At 42.9% G+C, this 16,667-nt stretch overlaps 1 protein-coding gene across 4 annotated transcripts in view; it reads right to left on the reverse strand.

Annotated features, from left to right (window-relative positions):
- Positions 1-8,632, reverse strand: part of LOC147429898 (uncharacterized) — a 47,297-nt gene extending 38,665 nt beyond the window's left edge. Inside the window, exons 1-3 of one of the 4 annotated variants that reach the window (XM_086496093.1) lie at positions 8,334-8,632; positions 5,389-7,660; positions 3,606-3,822 (exon numbers count right to left, since the gene is read on the reverse strand). In XM_086496093.1, the coding sequence (XP_086352219.1) occupies positions 3,606-3,822; positions 5,389-7,653 (2,482 nt within the window). In that variant the 5' untranslated portion in view covers positions 7,654-7,660; positions 8,334-8,632. Of the gene's footprint in view, positions 1-3,605; positions 3,823-5,388; positions 8,297-8,333 lie in introns of those variants that run through there. The other 3 variants (XM_086496094.1, XM_086496095.1, XM_086496092.1) reach the window with 3 other exon arrangements.
- Between the last annotated feature and the right edge of the window lie 8,035 nt (positions 8,633-16,667).

Consider the following 16,667-nt stretch of genomic DNA (forward strand, 5'->3'; position numbering starts at 1 on the left):
ATAATGTGAAGTCTACATGTCCGCTATACGTCTAAAAAATATACCTATAGACTCATAGTAGTCACCCACAAGTGTGCCTGAACAACATCCAAAGTCAAAGGACAAGTCTGAACAACCCTGGTGATCATGTCTAGGGACTCAAGCTCCACCTCATAGTAATAATCTTTCCCACCTCCGCAAGGTGAGCCTCCACCAAATCTGGGGACTTCTCTACTAGGGCGTGTGGCAATAATCTTGCAGATGACTTAAGGTCTCCTAGAAATGGTCTATATTAGCGGTTATGCTTGCTTTATCTGTCACGAGGACGTGGCAACTGCTAACCTTAGTTGTTGATTTCTTTCTCATGATTTTCGTTTAATTTTTGAGACCCTCTTTTTGAAGTTGCAAATGGTCGGACATTGTATGACCAATGTGAACGGTAGTTTCACCCGCAGACGGGAAGTGGTCGGCACTAGAATTCGTATAGTAAGAGGATGTCTAGGCTCAGAGAAAGATCATGTAGGTTCCCCCGTCGCACTTAGCAAGTTGGTGGATACTAGGAAGTGAACTCAACAAAGGCACAAAGCCAAGGTGGGAACACCAACAGAAAGTATCGGACAGTTGGGCCACATTGCACTTTTGGATGAGGTTCCAATGAGGATAGATGGTCAGAAGACCAATGGGAGCCCGACAGCTTTACCTTGAAGCCTTTGGGTTACAGCCTACTTATGCCCCAACCCAACGTGTGCAAAGGAGGGGTAATGATAGAGCTAGCACATCAAATGTACTCATGGATTCAGTGCAACAACAGTGTACAGTTTGACAAAAGTATGAAGGTCTCATTAAGTCATTTGTACATATGTTTTGACAGTCTTTCTTGAGAATACATGCGATAATAAAAGGGTGCTTACCACACAAGATCATCTATGGCATGTATTTATGGTATGCAACCGAGGACGTTTGCGATTTCAAGAGGGGGGTATGTCACGAGGACGCGGCAACTGCTAACCTTAGTTGTTGGTTTCTTTCCAATGACTTTTGTTTAATTTTTGAGACCCTCTTTTTGAAGTTGCAAATGGTCGGACATTGTATGACCAATGTGAACAGTAGTCTCACCCGCAGACGGGAAGTGGTCAGCACTGGAATTCGTATAGTAAGAGGATGTCTAGGCTCAGAGCAAGATTATGTAGGTTCCCCCGACGCACTTAGCAAGTTGGTGGATACTAGGAAGTGAACTCAACAAAGGCACAAGCAAAGGTGGGAACACCAACAGAAAGTATCCGACAGTTGGGCCACATTGTACTTTTGGATGCGGTTCCAATGAGAATAGATGGTCAGAAGACCAATGAGAGCCCGACGGAAGCATCTCCTAAAAATTAGGAAACTGCTATTTTGGGCCGTGAAATGTGTTCGCGTCATTACCTTCGGTATGACAAGGGGAACATTTTATTACTCTGCTGCAAAGTCAATTGATGCACCAATTGAGAGATTTTTAAGCAGGAAGCCCAATGCGGGGAAATTGTATGCATGAGTGCCAAGTGAAACTTTTTGGTCAATTTACCAAGTTTGGGAGAATAGAACTCGTAACTAACTTTTTGGAGCAGTTTTGGAGGCTATTAACTCTGATTTTCAGCCATTTCTCTTCATTTTTTGAGCTTCCCATGACCTTACCTAGGACCAAGGAGCTCATTTTCAGCATTGAAAGGCATCAGATGCGTGTTTGCAGGGCTGTTTTGCTGCGTTTTCAGCGATACGCAGGTTTTGGCAGCCATGGAAATCTTCCACTTTTTGCATCTATTTGTTCACAAATGCATTACAGGTTAAGGGCAGCAGAGGGGGCGCTCAATTTATGCTGGGAGGATGCTTCAGTAAGAACCTGTCATAGGTTAAGAGCTATGGAGTGCTTGCTTTCCTCTCTATGTACAGTGTGGTGCTAGGAGTGATGACCTGCACACCACACACTGCTCTCTCTCCCCCCTACGTGCAGTTATGTGATGCCCCACAAGAGGGCTCTTCATTTGACTGATGTACAGCTGTGTGGGTTCATGCTTTTGTGTTGAGGCAAGAGCCTCCTTGAGCAAGAACAGGGGTAGCTAGCTACTACTCCAAAGCAGGCACCGGTGAGGGTCATAACCTCACCGTACAAGTGCGTTTTCAGCGCTGTGTATGCGCTGTAAATTGACTGTTTTTCAGCCATACGGCCGCCAGAACCATTGGGAATAGTGCCCCATTGGAATAGGACAGTTAGGGGACTGTTTGGGGCTGAAAACAGGGCAAAAACCAGTAAATACAGCGTGCTGAATTTACTGTTCTTGGGCAGGAATCAGAGGGTTTATGCCAATGAAAGTGAGTTCCAGCAGGGGAATTGATTTCGCGCAAGTTTTGGGGCTGTTATGTTGCCAAAATTTGGCCAAATCAGGTAGTATCTAGTGTGATACAGGTAAAGGATTCCCAGGACTCTACTTTGTAAATTTACCCTCTCAAAGTATAAAGAAATACCGAAAGGGGTGCCAATTTTGGGGCCTACAGGTTGTCAGTGTCTGCTCGGGGTATTCTAGCTTCCAAGCCATGTGTGTGTTCAAGTGTTAATTCCCGTCGCAGGTTACCTTTGCAAAGTACTCTGTGTGTGTCTAAAGTAAAGAATTTCGGGTGAAAGCCAACGTCGACCGCCCCACGGGCCGGTTTCATTATCCTGCGGAAAAATAGAAAGTTGGATGGTGAACCCCGTGAGGTTGGTCAAGAGGGCTTCACCAGAGTCCCTTTTAGAAGGTGGGTCCTCCATCCATAGCTACTAATGTGAACGAACACCTCAAAATACGTAGTAAAGACGCGAGAGTGAGAGCAGGATGAAAGCAAAAGAAAAAGAGCCATAGTGAACGCAAAATTGCAAAAAGGGGAGTTTATACGCGTGAGAACTAGTTCAGGGATTTCTTGAAAGGTTTTAAGGGTGCTGAAGTAATAGGAGGCAGCAGGTGAATCCTTCCGAAGTAGACACGAGAAGGGGGAGATTGAGGTATGGAGAGAGAGGAGGCACGAGAATGGGGAGACAGAGGGGACATGGCTGCGTTTGTGCTTCTCAGCCTTGGCAACACTACCATAGCACGTAAACACAACTGTCAACCTATTAGCAATTCCAAGGGGTCCTGAATCCACAAATAGGTGGTTCATCAATCTGTACACATATCCAAGATGGTTGCGCAGCACAGGCCTTACCACTAAAATAACTTCTTGGGTTATAAAAAATTAGTATGTAAGCTTACTTTTCTTCAAACATAACCATTTTTCAATATAAATCACGATCAGACAAATTACATTCCGCCCATATATTGCGATGTCTTTCATGGACCTATTATCCAAGAACCATGTATCTGTCAACTGCAAATGAAGTCATAGCTAAGCTGTAATGGATAACCTGTGTTCACATAAACTATGTCCTCGCATGTATTTTAACGGATCTAATATGCCCCTATATCTAATCCTGAAGTGATGGTTTACTACTTGCCTTTCATGCTCTGTAGCACAAGCATCTATGCAAGTGCACACACGCACAGACTACACACACAAGAGCGTTGATATTTTATAATTTACTGTACATGAACAGAAGATGGGCCAATTTCAGCACTTACGGGCTTGCTTTCGAAAGAAACCCTTTCTTTGACTTTCTGCAAACTTGAAGCTGCCAGCAAGAATGTCAGTAATGACCGTAGCTAAGCGAGACATTAAAGACAATGGCTCCATGCCGGAATCTATGAGATCTCGGGCCCTCCTCACTGTGTTGACAGTGTCAGCTATTAAAGCGGCATCCAACAAGCTCAGTATCCTATCATCGGAAGCGCAGCCCACCTGCACTACCCATTAAACAAATGTGCAGAAATCTCTCTTTTAAAACATGCAAACTCTCTCTCTCTCTCTCTCTCTCTCTCTCTCTCTCTCTCTCTCTCTCTCTCTCTCTCTCTCAAAGATCAATCTCAATAAATCTAAGTACAAAAGAACCCTGGAGATGCTAGAAATAGCCTATCTCGCAGGATGTACAGAGCTGTGAAATACCAAAGGTGGATATGGAAGAATCCACCAAGTGCAACTCCTAAAGGTGGGGTATGGGAGGAGTGCATGATGAGCCATTGTGGTGGGGAGTAATGCCACTGCATGTGACCTCTAACAAACTGAAAAACATGTGGGAGTGAGCCCATCGTCTGAGAGACTCTCTCTCACCCATGGAGGTCGCTTGCCACCACAAGAGGAGTGGGGGGCTGATGTGGCCCACAGAGGTATCCCACTCCTCGCTACTGAATGGTGAATTTGTGAGACGAATCCCAATGCTCTACTGGCCGAACAAGCCTATTGCCGCATTCAACTCAGAAAGAGGATTGGGTTGGATGTAAGGGGCTGGAAGGTGGTTGGGCACCACAATATGCTAGCCTGAGGTGCCACGGCCTCGGCCTAGCAGGCCACCGCCAGCTACATGGCGTGGTTGAAGAATAAGGCAAATGGATAAGTTCACCTGTGAGATGGTGGGAAATGTTAGCTAGGTCTCTACCCTCTAGAGGGAACCTTCTCCATGCTAGCATTCCAGTCATTCTGAAGGTGGCTTCTGCAGTCTATCGAAGCCAACGCATCTACACTAGAAGGGAGGAAAGGTGCCAGAAGATACATTTGCAGAAATGTGTGAGAGAGAGAGGAGGCGACCACCCCACCTAAAGAACATAAGCACCATGCAGACCATGCATATAACATTGGAACCCACCCAAAACAAACAAACACAAGCAGAAACCCGGAACAGATAAGACACTCTCCTCTCACACACCCAACCCACACTCTCTCACCCAATAGGAGAGAAACCTTCTGAACCCAGGCAAACACCCACGCACATACACAGGCAGCAAAAAGAGAAAGAGGGGGGGGGGGGGGGGGGGGGGGGGGGGGGGGGGGGGGGTCACAAGTGTATGGGTAGATGGAGTACATGTTTGTTTATGAAAGAACTGTTCTATGGTCATGTAATGGATAATCAATGCTACCTACAAGTTATGTGAAACGGATGACACAGAACTGAAGTTTCTGATTGCAGGTAATCGTGTCAAAACTATATTAAAAGTGGGGGTTTGAGCGCAATCAGACAGCGAGTGAATCTGCTCGACAAAGGGAAGACAGTGTCAGCTAGGACAGAAAGCAGTGGGCCTTTATGAGCCGAACCATATGTGGAGACCACTGGCACCAATCTAAGCACCATGCCCACAAAACACAAAGCAGGCACACAGACCGTCACTCACTCATACGCTCATGTGAACAACAATTTGTCTTCGCTTTATCGCATATTTGTTTAAAACATGCCTGGAATCACTCCGTTTTACAAATACACCTTACTATTAAGGTACACAAAAGAGACATGAATGCACCTTTGGATGATCTTACCAGCTCATGAACTGTTGATGGATCAACATGGTGTCCTAATAGAGTGACTTGATCAAGAGTTGTCTCAGCATCACGGAGAGAACCATCTGATCTCGATGCAATGAGTTTAAGAATCTCAGGGTCTATGGATAGGTTCTCCATGCTAGCAAGCTTTTGTAGCCTTTCAATAATTTCAGAGTCCTTGATCTTTGGAAAAGGGAATTTCTGACATCTCGAGAGAGCAGTCCGAGGTAGCCTATCAGGATCTGTTGTTATCATAATGAATACAACATTTATAGGAGGTTCTTCAAGTATCTTGAGAAGAGCATTCCATGTCTCAATTGTAAGCACATGGCACTCATCTATTATAAACACTTTGTATCTTGAAAGAGGAGGAGCAGAGATGGTTTCCTCTAAGAGCATCTTGACTCGCTCTATTCCATTATTGCTCGCCGCATCTACCTCTTTTACTTCTGAGTTGATACCCTTAGCAACACTGACACATTCTCTGCACATGCCGCAAGGCCGTTGCCCCTCATGAGCAATGCAAACAAGACCCGATGCAAAGATCCTTGCAGCAGTAGTCTTGCCAGTACCTCTTGAACCTTGAAATAGATACACAGGAGCAATTCTTCCCTTCACTATAGCATTGGAGAGGGCTTGAGTAACTATGGGTTGACCAACGATCGCCTCGAAAGACTTTGGCCTATATTTCTGGCTCAAGCACCTTGGATGCGATTCACATAAAGCGAGCTCCTTACAATCTCTGACAGCGAGTTGTAGCCGATCTGTGCCTCCTGTGCATCCAGTTTCAGCACCACCATGCCCTCCCACACCATGAGTTCTTCTCCTTGCTAACTGCAGCTCTCTCTCATGGTCATTTATTGAAGATCTTCCAAATTCCCCATCAACCGAGGTCTCACCATACTCATCACTGCCATTGTAGTCCTCTAGTTCAGTCAACATCTCGGGGCTCCTATTGTACATGTATGATGCTTTGAGCTGATTTTTTCTTTTGGAGCTGGGACGACCCTCATAAGCTAAGGCACTATTTCTTTTTAAAGGCTCGAAAGGATACTCTGCATGTTGTTCTCGAGAGTAAGAATGCTCTTTAAGGGTATTCTTACGGTTCGTGGGCCTGTCCCTCCATTTTGAGGGTTGCTCCAATGTTTCCACATCATACTCCAAAAATTCAGTTTCTGATGTACCAGGCCTGAACCCAAAAGGTGGGCTATACATTTCAAAAGACCTTGAACACTTGGTTGTTGTTTGCTTCCTTTGTGTACGGAGAGGTGAGCGCGGGCCTCGGTATCCCCCGGTCATACCTGGCCACAAACTTTCCTCCTTCTCATATTGCAGTTGATCCTCTGCATTATCTTCATCCAAAGGCTCTTCCTCTAAACGGAAATTTGGTTTGGAGACATATTGCCCAATTCTGTGGTTTTCATTTTGAGGGTGGAGTGCTAAAGGTGAGAGGGTCTGAGCATTTAATCCCCGGCCATCTTCCTGCCAAACAGATGCTTTTTGTGAGACTGACACATACTTGCCAACATTTTGGTCATCCTGGTGAGCAAAGAAATTATCTGAGCGACTCTTTGTTGCTGCATTACCTTGCGCAGATTCACGCCGATTCCAAGCATGCGGGGATTGCTCAAGCTCAAAATTCTCAAACTGGTTTGTATGCAATAGTCCTTCATCCACATTCTTCCAATTATGAAGAAGTGATGACTCTTTTACCATGTGTGCATTTGATCCATGACCTCCTCCGAGAATGCCAAGTCTTTCTAGGTGGTTTTGTAAACTCTCCCGTTGTAAGCGCTCTGTAAACGATCTACTAGAGCTTGCACCATGGTGTGGGGCATCACCCATGGAATCCCAATTCATAATCTTCACATTATAATCATTCATGGGTGAGGATCTTATACTGGTCGGATCAAAATGATGTTCAGTTTGATGATGTGTCGGTTGAAGGGATCTTGCAATTCTAGGGTAAGCACCTCTAGCTGGTACATTACTTTCATGAGTGTCAACACCTGCATGTGAGGCATCCCTTCCCCCGTGTGGACGATATTCCTGAAATTGAAGCTCATGATTATCCACCTCCCTAGTCAAATTGGCCTGACCCTCGCTCTGCAATGTTGTAGCCTCATGAGTATGTGTGCTTGAAGAGAGGCACGCCCGCAGAGGAGACTTCCTTGACGAGGTTTGGGAAGCCTTGGGCTTTTTTAGAGCAGTGAGCTCTTTCATGAGAGGGAGCTCCCCTGGCTCTCGCACATCCGACATCATTGTTTTGCTGCAAGAACACATTTACACTTAAATTCTTTGAGTACAGGTTCCGGAATATATCCAAATAGAAATATATACAACTCTTTTGTACACTACGCAATAGACAGCATCCACTTAATGCATAATTTGTAATGGAAAGTGAGAAGTACACTATGTATCCAGATGTATGATTACTATAAATATCATTCTCACAGCTCATTAATTAATTGCAGGTTATCAAATTCAATGTCACCATAACATCACCATGATAAATAGTTTAAAGAGGTACAATCAGAATGACTGAACACCAGCTGGTCCATTAAGATTCACTATTTAGACACTATCCATACTATTAAAGATTTTGGCTTGTTTGGTTCCAACACATAGAAGATGAGTACAAGCATGGAAGCCAAGACAACATCATGAAAATTTCTGCAGTGGGAGTAAGCAATGGCAATCTTAACAAAGTGAGACAGTATATGTCTGCACTCCTTGCATGTATGCAGGAAGGCATGCGCAATGAAAGCGGTTTGAGTGTAAACGCAGAGAAATTTGTGTATATGCATGTGCATGCATGCAGGAACTCTTGCGCAATGCAAGCAGTCTGAGCATAAACACAGAGAAATTTGTGTATGTGCATGTATGGGCACGCGCGCGCGCGAGAGAGAGAGAGAGAGAGAGAGAGAGAGAGAGAGAGTCACCTTCGCGAAATCGTTTTCAGGGAAAAAGAATATGCTCCTGAGTTGGAGTGTTCTAAAGAAATGATGAAGGGGGGTGAAGGTGAGGATGATGGCCGTGGTGAGGATGTAAACAATTGACTGCTTGCAGCTACTTGCACGAAGCTGCAAAATGACTGCACAAGGCAAAGATATAGGGACTTGTAGGCACATGGTGAGGCGCTGAAAAGAGCCCAAACTACTGTTCATTGGAAAGAGAAACACCCACACGCACGCAGCTACAGGCAGACACCCCTCACAATGCACATTGGCTACACACACATCCCTATCTTTCTTTCTCACACGCATATCATCACCCACCCAGTGCCCACTCACACACACTCTCTCTCTTTCTCTCTCTCTCTCTCTCTCTCTCTCACTCTCTCTCTCTCTCTCTCTCTCTCACACACACACATGCCCACACCCCCATTACTAAGAAAGGCTAGAGCCCACATAGGCAGTGTTGCGCGCTCTCTCTCTCTCTCTACCCAGTTGCCTCTCCGGATCCTCTCTCTAGTTATACAGACCATCACCCACACGTCTCTCGCGCTCTCTCAAACACATCAAATTGCGTCCCGCCCCCACTCTTTGCCTCTCTCTCTCTCCCTCCAGGTTCCCCTCAACCGCTGCAGCTGAAGCCAAAGACAGCATTGGCTAAACCGCGCGCGCCCTCTCTCTCTCTCTCTCTCTTTTTCTCTTTTGAACCGCGCGCGCCCTCTCTCTCTCTCTCTCTCTCTCTCTCTCTCTCTTTTTCTCTTTTGAAGGTTCATATATGTTTTGCATGGATGGATGATAGAGTAGGTTATAACTATACGATGCAAATGTAAGGTGGCCGCAACCATAAAGGAGAATTATATAACAGTGGGTGAATCTCTGTATAAAGGTGCCCATGATACCCCATGCAGGACATCTCAATCAAAAGTAGTGTCTTGAAAAGAAATGACAAATTTTGCGCTGATTTCCAGGATGTCTTCTTCTAGGCCTCTTATCTTAGGTAGCCCAAGGCCCTGCTAGATGTGATCGAGTCCTGATATATGCTCGAAGTAGTTAGGAAGGCTTCGAGAGCATGCACAACAAGGTGGTGAGCTTCTTAGGATAGACTCGGTCGCAACAAAATCTTCCAATCCAGACTTTGTCTTTGTATTCGAGGGAAAAAAGCAGCATATGCAAGAGTTCACCAAAAAGCTTTCAAATCGGCATCCTTTGGTGAACGCACATTATTTGTGCATGGTGTGAACATGTTCAGTCAGAGTGAGGACGTTGATGGATTTTAGTCCTGACATTGCTCTACAAAGTTTGACAACTTGTCGTGCAAAGTCGTCATGTTGTAATATGTGTGTGTGTGTGTGTGTGTGTGTGTGTGTGTGTGTGTGTGTGTGTGTGGGCAAACAGATGACAACCCAAGGCTTATGGGATTGGACAGTTGTTGTGTTCAGCAATAAAAATGAGGTGCGGCACTTTACAGTGGTGGGCAAGGGCTTTTATGTGGCAACGTGTACCTTTGAGCAATTCGTGTCCAGTGTGGGTCATGTTTAAAAGCCTCCCGCTTTGGCTCCACGATCATGTTTAATCCATTGCCTCCGAGTTGGGTTGTGTGCTTTTCATGCCGAAGTTGCAATGGAAGAAATCTGGATTAGGTGTGCATTCTATGAAGCATGGATAGATCCATTCCCAAAATTTGTGGTTATGAACATGGACCATTGCTTTGGGGCTTTTCGGCAAGAGTTGCCATTTGTTTTGTTCCTCACTGCATGTTACAAATGTTGCACAATTGGTCATTATGCTAGGATGTGCCCTATGCCTAGAATTCTCAGTACACCAGTGGTCAAAACTATGTGGAAGCGAGTTGACAGAGATCCCAAACTGCCCTTGGTTGAGAATGCAAGCATGCCCACGGAGAAAGTGTGTAACAAGGAAGTGAGTGAGGATTCAATCATTGTGGGTGCTTGTCCATTTACGACAGAAAAGCGGCCTTGTCAGTCAGTGAATCCCAAGAGCTACAGGTGGCGATCCTCCTGAACAAAAGATAGACCTCATTAGCCACCTGATAAGTGTCTCAGAGGTGCATACCCCCGCCTGAAAGAAGAGTAATCATCCACGATTAGACCTACAAAACTCAATCTGATACTTTAGCAGACACTATCTTTATGCATATTAAACATTCCAATGCCTATCTAGTTGTTTATTCCACTCATCGATCACAACTTTAACTTGTGCATATAGTTCATGTCCATTTTGAATAGGCTCTTGTCCATAAAGATCAAACTTGATGACTTCATATGAGTCATTAGATTCACTCAAGGGAGACAAGTATGGTAGCACTTCCTCCATCAAAATTGAATCAGCATGGTTGACATCAAAGGCTTTTAGAAAAATACACTTCTCAATAGGATTCAGACACCGTTTATAAGAGCTATCATCTACGAGAATAGTCCTTGTGTGCTCACATAACTCATTGTGTTGACTCCAAGCATATTGTAAAGACTTGAACATTACTTCCACTCCTATTTTATATACCCCATAGATGGTTTTTGTTTCATGCTTGTGGCACTGTTCTTGGCCCTAAATCTTGAAAAATGGGTTTTTCTTCTTTGTTTGTGTCTCTAAGCATCTAATTAGTGACACCACATTCTTGAGCAGAGTTGTTGACCAAAATCCAACATGAAACCTTGCAAATAAAGTATCAAGAAAATCCATGCATCCATGCAAAAGAACCACCCAATGCTTACCCACATGAAAACTTGGAAATTTCTAAGATTTTTCAAAGCAGCACTGTCAACGAAGTCCAATGACATCCAAAACATCACATAGTTTTGCAAAGGATTTTTTGTTGGTGATAAAGCAATCTAATTATCATGTTTGTGTCGGATCTTCTGAACACCAAGCCATAATAATAGATCAAAGTGATGGTTTGATTTTGGATATGAATGGTAGCATCGTTCTTGTCATGCCAAGGCATGCCCAAAAGAGTGTTGCAATGCCCTAAATTCATGATGTAGAAGTCTGCCTTTCTATGGTACCCTTAGATGGTGATCTAGTAATTGAGTTTCAGAATAAAAATCAATAATGCTTGAGTATTTAGATTGTGGTTAGTGAGGCCATTATTGAGAGCATAATTTTAGTTACCTACTTTTTTCAATCACAAGTTACTCCATAGCACATATTCTCTCAACCCCTTTAGGAAAGAGATTTTCTCAAACAACTCTAGTGAGGATCATTTTTTTGGGTGCTCTTTGAAAGCAATAAACATATCTAAAGTTGATCATTTATTGTAGGAGTGTTTGGAGATGCTGTTGTAGATACCCCTTCTAAAGTAATATTTTGTGAAAAAAAGCCACATTGTAATATTTAAATGGCCCAAGCCCAATTTTTGGTTATGTAATATGTAAAACCCACTTTCCCTTCATAGGAGTTATATCCCATGGGAACGGAACCCAAAGCCATTTTTTAGTAAACTTAGTTATAAAGGACATTTTGCAAAAGAAAAGGGGGGTTCTTTTTGAGAAAGTTATGTGTATGAGAAAGAGAGGTTCTTGGTGCCAATTCGTACTCAACATATCTCCGCCACTAGTAATCAAAATCAAGATTTTCTTATTGCCTCTTGCTCCTCTCCTCTTGTTATTTCATTTGATCATATGCATTGTTAGTTTCGTTTGACTCTCATGACTATGCTTTATGATCATAAACTTGTTGTTCATGAAGTGTAAATCTTGATTTTTTTATAGGAGATGAATTCTAGGGCATAAGTGATGCTAAACCACTTATGTTCATGTTTTGCATACCTACAAATACATGAATTGCGATTTATGTACCTCTGATGAGAAATAAGTTTACAGGGTCCAAATATGTTCTATCCTTCTAAATTTGTGTGGCGTTCATAGCTCGTTTGACTAAGGAAATCATCAATTTGTTGGTAGGAGGGAAGATTGAGCGTAGGTAGACATAGACTGTTTGAGTCAATTCAATGATTGCGCTATAGTGTTCCCTTAATCACAATGGCTCCATTGGGTTTGAAAAACTCAATGTGTCTCCATGTCCCACCATGGTCGCTTGCTTGAGCATTGACATAGAGTATGTTAGTGCCATAAAGAAATGATCTAGACATTTGCCGTGACAATCCACTAACGTTGGTGCTATTGTGGGGATAATCCTACATTGGTCGAGTGACCTTATGATCATATGCGTGTTTTCTAAGCCTAGAACCACTTTAAAAACACCCCATTTTACATTAGCAACATAGTGGAAAAAACCATGTGTACACACCACCCCCATTAGCAAAAATTTCACATTGTATTCATTTCATAGAACACTATCATTTCCAACATAGGAGCATGCTAGCTAGATAAAAAACCATCACTCTGGGCCTGTGTAAGCTAGAGAAAAATTGCCAAAAAACCATATTTGGTCCAAGAATACCATAACTCTCTAGAATCCGAAGAAATGTTGGTAGATAGGGCAAAAGGTGACCAAACTTCAGAGAATCACCCAGTATAGTGTTCAAAGACCTTACAAAACAAAATTGGAAAATATCAATGCACATTGTGCAGGAGTATGAGTTGCGATTCATGTACCTAATGCGAATTCACATTGAAGCATAGGGGCTGTCAAAACCAAAACCAGCCTTAAGCTCAAAAAGATTTTCAAAGTCTCATCAAACAAGGAAACTGGGAAATTTTTTTTATTGAAAATTGCAAGACACATAAAGAAAATGCAAATTGGGACCCAAACTAGGCACAAAGTAGGAAAATATTTTACAAATAATGTCTCCAAGTTAGTGACAAAATTTTAAGCCCAAACTCTACAAGGATTGAATCGCAATTCATGCATGTGTCTTTCTAGGATTTTAGACCAGGGATCTTCCCTTGCATACGGCAAGCATAACGAAGCAGGGTCAAGGGGTTTTGATCAAGAAAGAGATCCAAAAATGAGGGTAAGGAGCCAAAAGTCCAACTAAAAAGTCAAAATTTGCTATGTGGATGCGAGACTATATTTGACCTATCCACAAAAAGTCAAATTGGAAAATAACTATGGAAATTTCCAAAGCATAGCCAAAGCAAATAGCTACCCAAGTTTTAGATCCAGATGTTGAGGAACATGAATTGCAATTCATGTACCTCAAATCAAAAAGTTGTAAAAGAGTATCAATATTGAACCATAGGACTTTGCTGAAACCCAGACCAAACTTTTAAATCAAAAAATGTTATAAATCCTTTGTAAAACCAAGAATCTAGGAGAATAGCTTGAAGGTTGGGAAATACAAAAGGGAGTAGACTTTTGGTATTGAATCAACCATAAATTGGGGAGATAGCCTTCAAAGAGCATAACCTAGTGATTATCAAAATTTGAAGCCCAAATTTGAAAGAACGTGGACCGCAAAGTTGTCTTTCATTCTGGATTGTTGATAAGTAGGGCATGATAGCAACCAAGGCAAAAGTTGATGACAAGAAGGAGGAGAAACCTCTTCTAATCTACAAGCCAAATGCAAGGTTTATCAAGATCGATGAAGCTATGAGAATTCATACTGACTATGTATATATGGGTCTTAGAGATTTGCAAATGGGGAGCATAACAATTTTTAAAGGTGCCTAGAGCTCAATCCCAAGAAATTTTTCAACTATAAAAACTTGTATGCATTCACCTATTCAAATATACTGGGAATAGAGGTCTTCCTAGCAAACAAATACAGGTGGGAGTACAAAATGGTAGACAAAGCTAGAAAATTACACCTTTATGAATGCTCTAATCTCCTCCTACTATATACAGCCTAATCCGCAACAAATGCTAGAGCGCCAAACTAGGAGAATTGTGACTAATGATCTGAGGGAGCATACTTATGTTTTGGTGACTCAACCCACAAGATCAATGGGATTACAAACTTCCAGGACAGTTGTCCACATGAGTCAAACTTAATACAAATCACTAAAACTATGCAAGAGGATATACCACTCCAATGGGGTGACGAGAGCCATAGTTTTGGAGTGGAGATGAAGATTATACAATGGGAAGAACTCCACCAAGATTTCCTCTTAGAACACCATAAACATGGAGATGTGCCTTAATGAGAGATCTATGAATGGTTGTATTGATGGCTGAAGTTTCCAAATGCATAAGCAAAAAGTATTGGAAAGATATTAGAAAGTAGGTTCTAAATCCCCAAACTCTGACAAATTTGGAGTTGATTTGTAGAAGTTGTGGCCTCCCCATTGAAGCTGAAATGTGGGGAGAGATTCCATTTATAAGATGGAGTTGTCCCATAAAAAAATGGTATCTTCTAGGATATAAGGAACATGATGGCATACTATATATCAATGGATAGATGATGAGTACATTCAAAATCCAAAATTTCCGACAAGTTTTGATTTCATTTGTAAATTTTTACTGTGCGCCCATTTTGGACAAGAAGGAGAAAGTCAAAGTCCTTATAGGGCCCATTTGAGAGTCCACAATTTCCCTAATGTGAGGAATTGTATGCAATCTTTGCGGAAATCCTTGTCTATGAGGAGGCACCATATTCTCCATGGCATAATTTTGAAGTCCTCCAACAACACTCATATGTACCACAACCAAAGTGGGATCACTATCCACCATACGAAAGCACTTTGACGTTCATAGCCAACCCAAACTACAATCTTGGGGCATATCCGCCAAGATAGAGACAACCAATGCAATCACCTCAAACCAAGGGACTGTTTTATGAATATGGAGGTGATAGAGACATTCCTCACAAAGGAGAATTATTCAAAATCTTTGGATTTTGTCTAATGTGCGATAAAACACATAATGTTCCAAACTGCCCCAAAGAATCTAACAAGGTAAGGAAGACGCTGATAAACCAAACCAAGGGACTGTGCTATGAATATGGAGGTGATAAAGACACTCCTCATCACAAAGGAGAAATATTCAAAATCTTTGGATTTTGTCCAAAGTGCGATAAAACACACAATGTTCCAAACTGCCCCCAAGAACCTAACAAGGTAGGGAAGACACTCATAACCAAATAGGGATCCCACCTAGTTCTAGTGGATGTGATTCTGAATGGATTTCTCCTATCAACATAGTTACAAGAGCTTAAGCTTGTCATATGATCCTACCCAATTCTAGTGGATCTAATTAAAAATGGATTTCTCTTATCAACGTAGTAACAAGAGCTCAAGCTCATGAAGTCAAAAACATGAATAAGAACATTGGAAAAGAACCTACAGAGGTAAACCACACTGAAATAAATGCAAGGTTGGTTAGAACACAATGAACTTCTTGGAAAGCCAAGAGAGACAAGATGAAGGTTAGATGGAAGAGAAAAGAAGCAATCATGGTTGCAGAGCTCTCACAGGTTCAGGAACAATTGAAACAAAATAGGGATAATTTTGGTCTCATCGATAATCAGGGCTCAATAGTCTTTGGTCTTTAACCCACATACGCGGTCTGATTTTTAACAGTTTTACCAGCTTGATAATACACTCGATGGGAGTGATTAGGCATGGATCAATAGGAAGAGGGTGGTGGCCACAGCTATAGCTTCAAAAAAGTAGGGTAGGAGGGGACATGGGGGCCTATTTGTTCCCCTCATTTTAGCTTTGTCCCCTAGAAAGAGAGAGAAAAGGTGTGTGTGTGTGTGTTGGGGGGGGGGGGGGGGGGGGGGGGGGGGGGGGGGGTTGTTTTCCCTCCACTTTCATGGGCATCCATAAAGTAACCCTAAAATTTCAATTTTTTTATAAATCTCTAAATCTCACTTTTCACTCCCCAAAAGCTACCCTAACCAAATACATGGTCAAAAATCTAATTTCTTTTACCAAAATCTGCATTTCTCAGCCATTATCCTCCATTCTACCTCCTCCTCCTCCCTCCCTCCCTCCCTCCCTCCCTCTCTCTCTCTCTCTCTCTCTCTCTCTCTCTCTCTCTCTCTCTCTCTCTCTCTCCCCCCCCCCCCCCCCCCCCCCCCCCCCCCCCCCCCCCCCCTTCCAAGCTTTCCATAGCTACGGCACATATGGAAGCTTTCCATAGCTGTTCACGATCTAAACACACACACACACACTCTCTCTCTCTCTCTCTCTCTCTCTCTCTATGTGCTTTCCCATTTTCATCTACACCACCACTGTCCTCTCCCCCCAAGATCTCCATGCCTGCAACACTTGTGGAGACTTCACCAAGCACCTCTTCTACCCTTTCTTCTACCACTTCATAGCCCATCTCTACAAGCTATCCATGGCTATGGCTGCAGCACATATGGAAGCTTTCCATAGCTGCTCACGATCTAAACACACATTCTCTCTCTACGTGCTTTCCCATTTTCATCTACACCTCCATTGTCCTCTCTCCCCA

Source organism: Adiantum capillus-veneris, chromosome 22 (genome assembly GCF_014529385.1).
Source record: "Adiantum capillus-veneris isolate H3 chromosome 22, ASM1452938v2, whole genome shotgun sequence".
Classification (NCBI taxonomy): Eukaryota; Viridiplantae; Streptophyta; class Polypodiopsida; order Polypodiales; family Pteridaceae; genus Adiantum; species Adiantum capillus-veneris.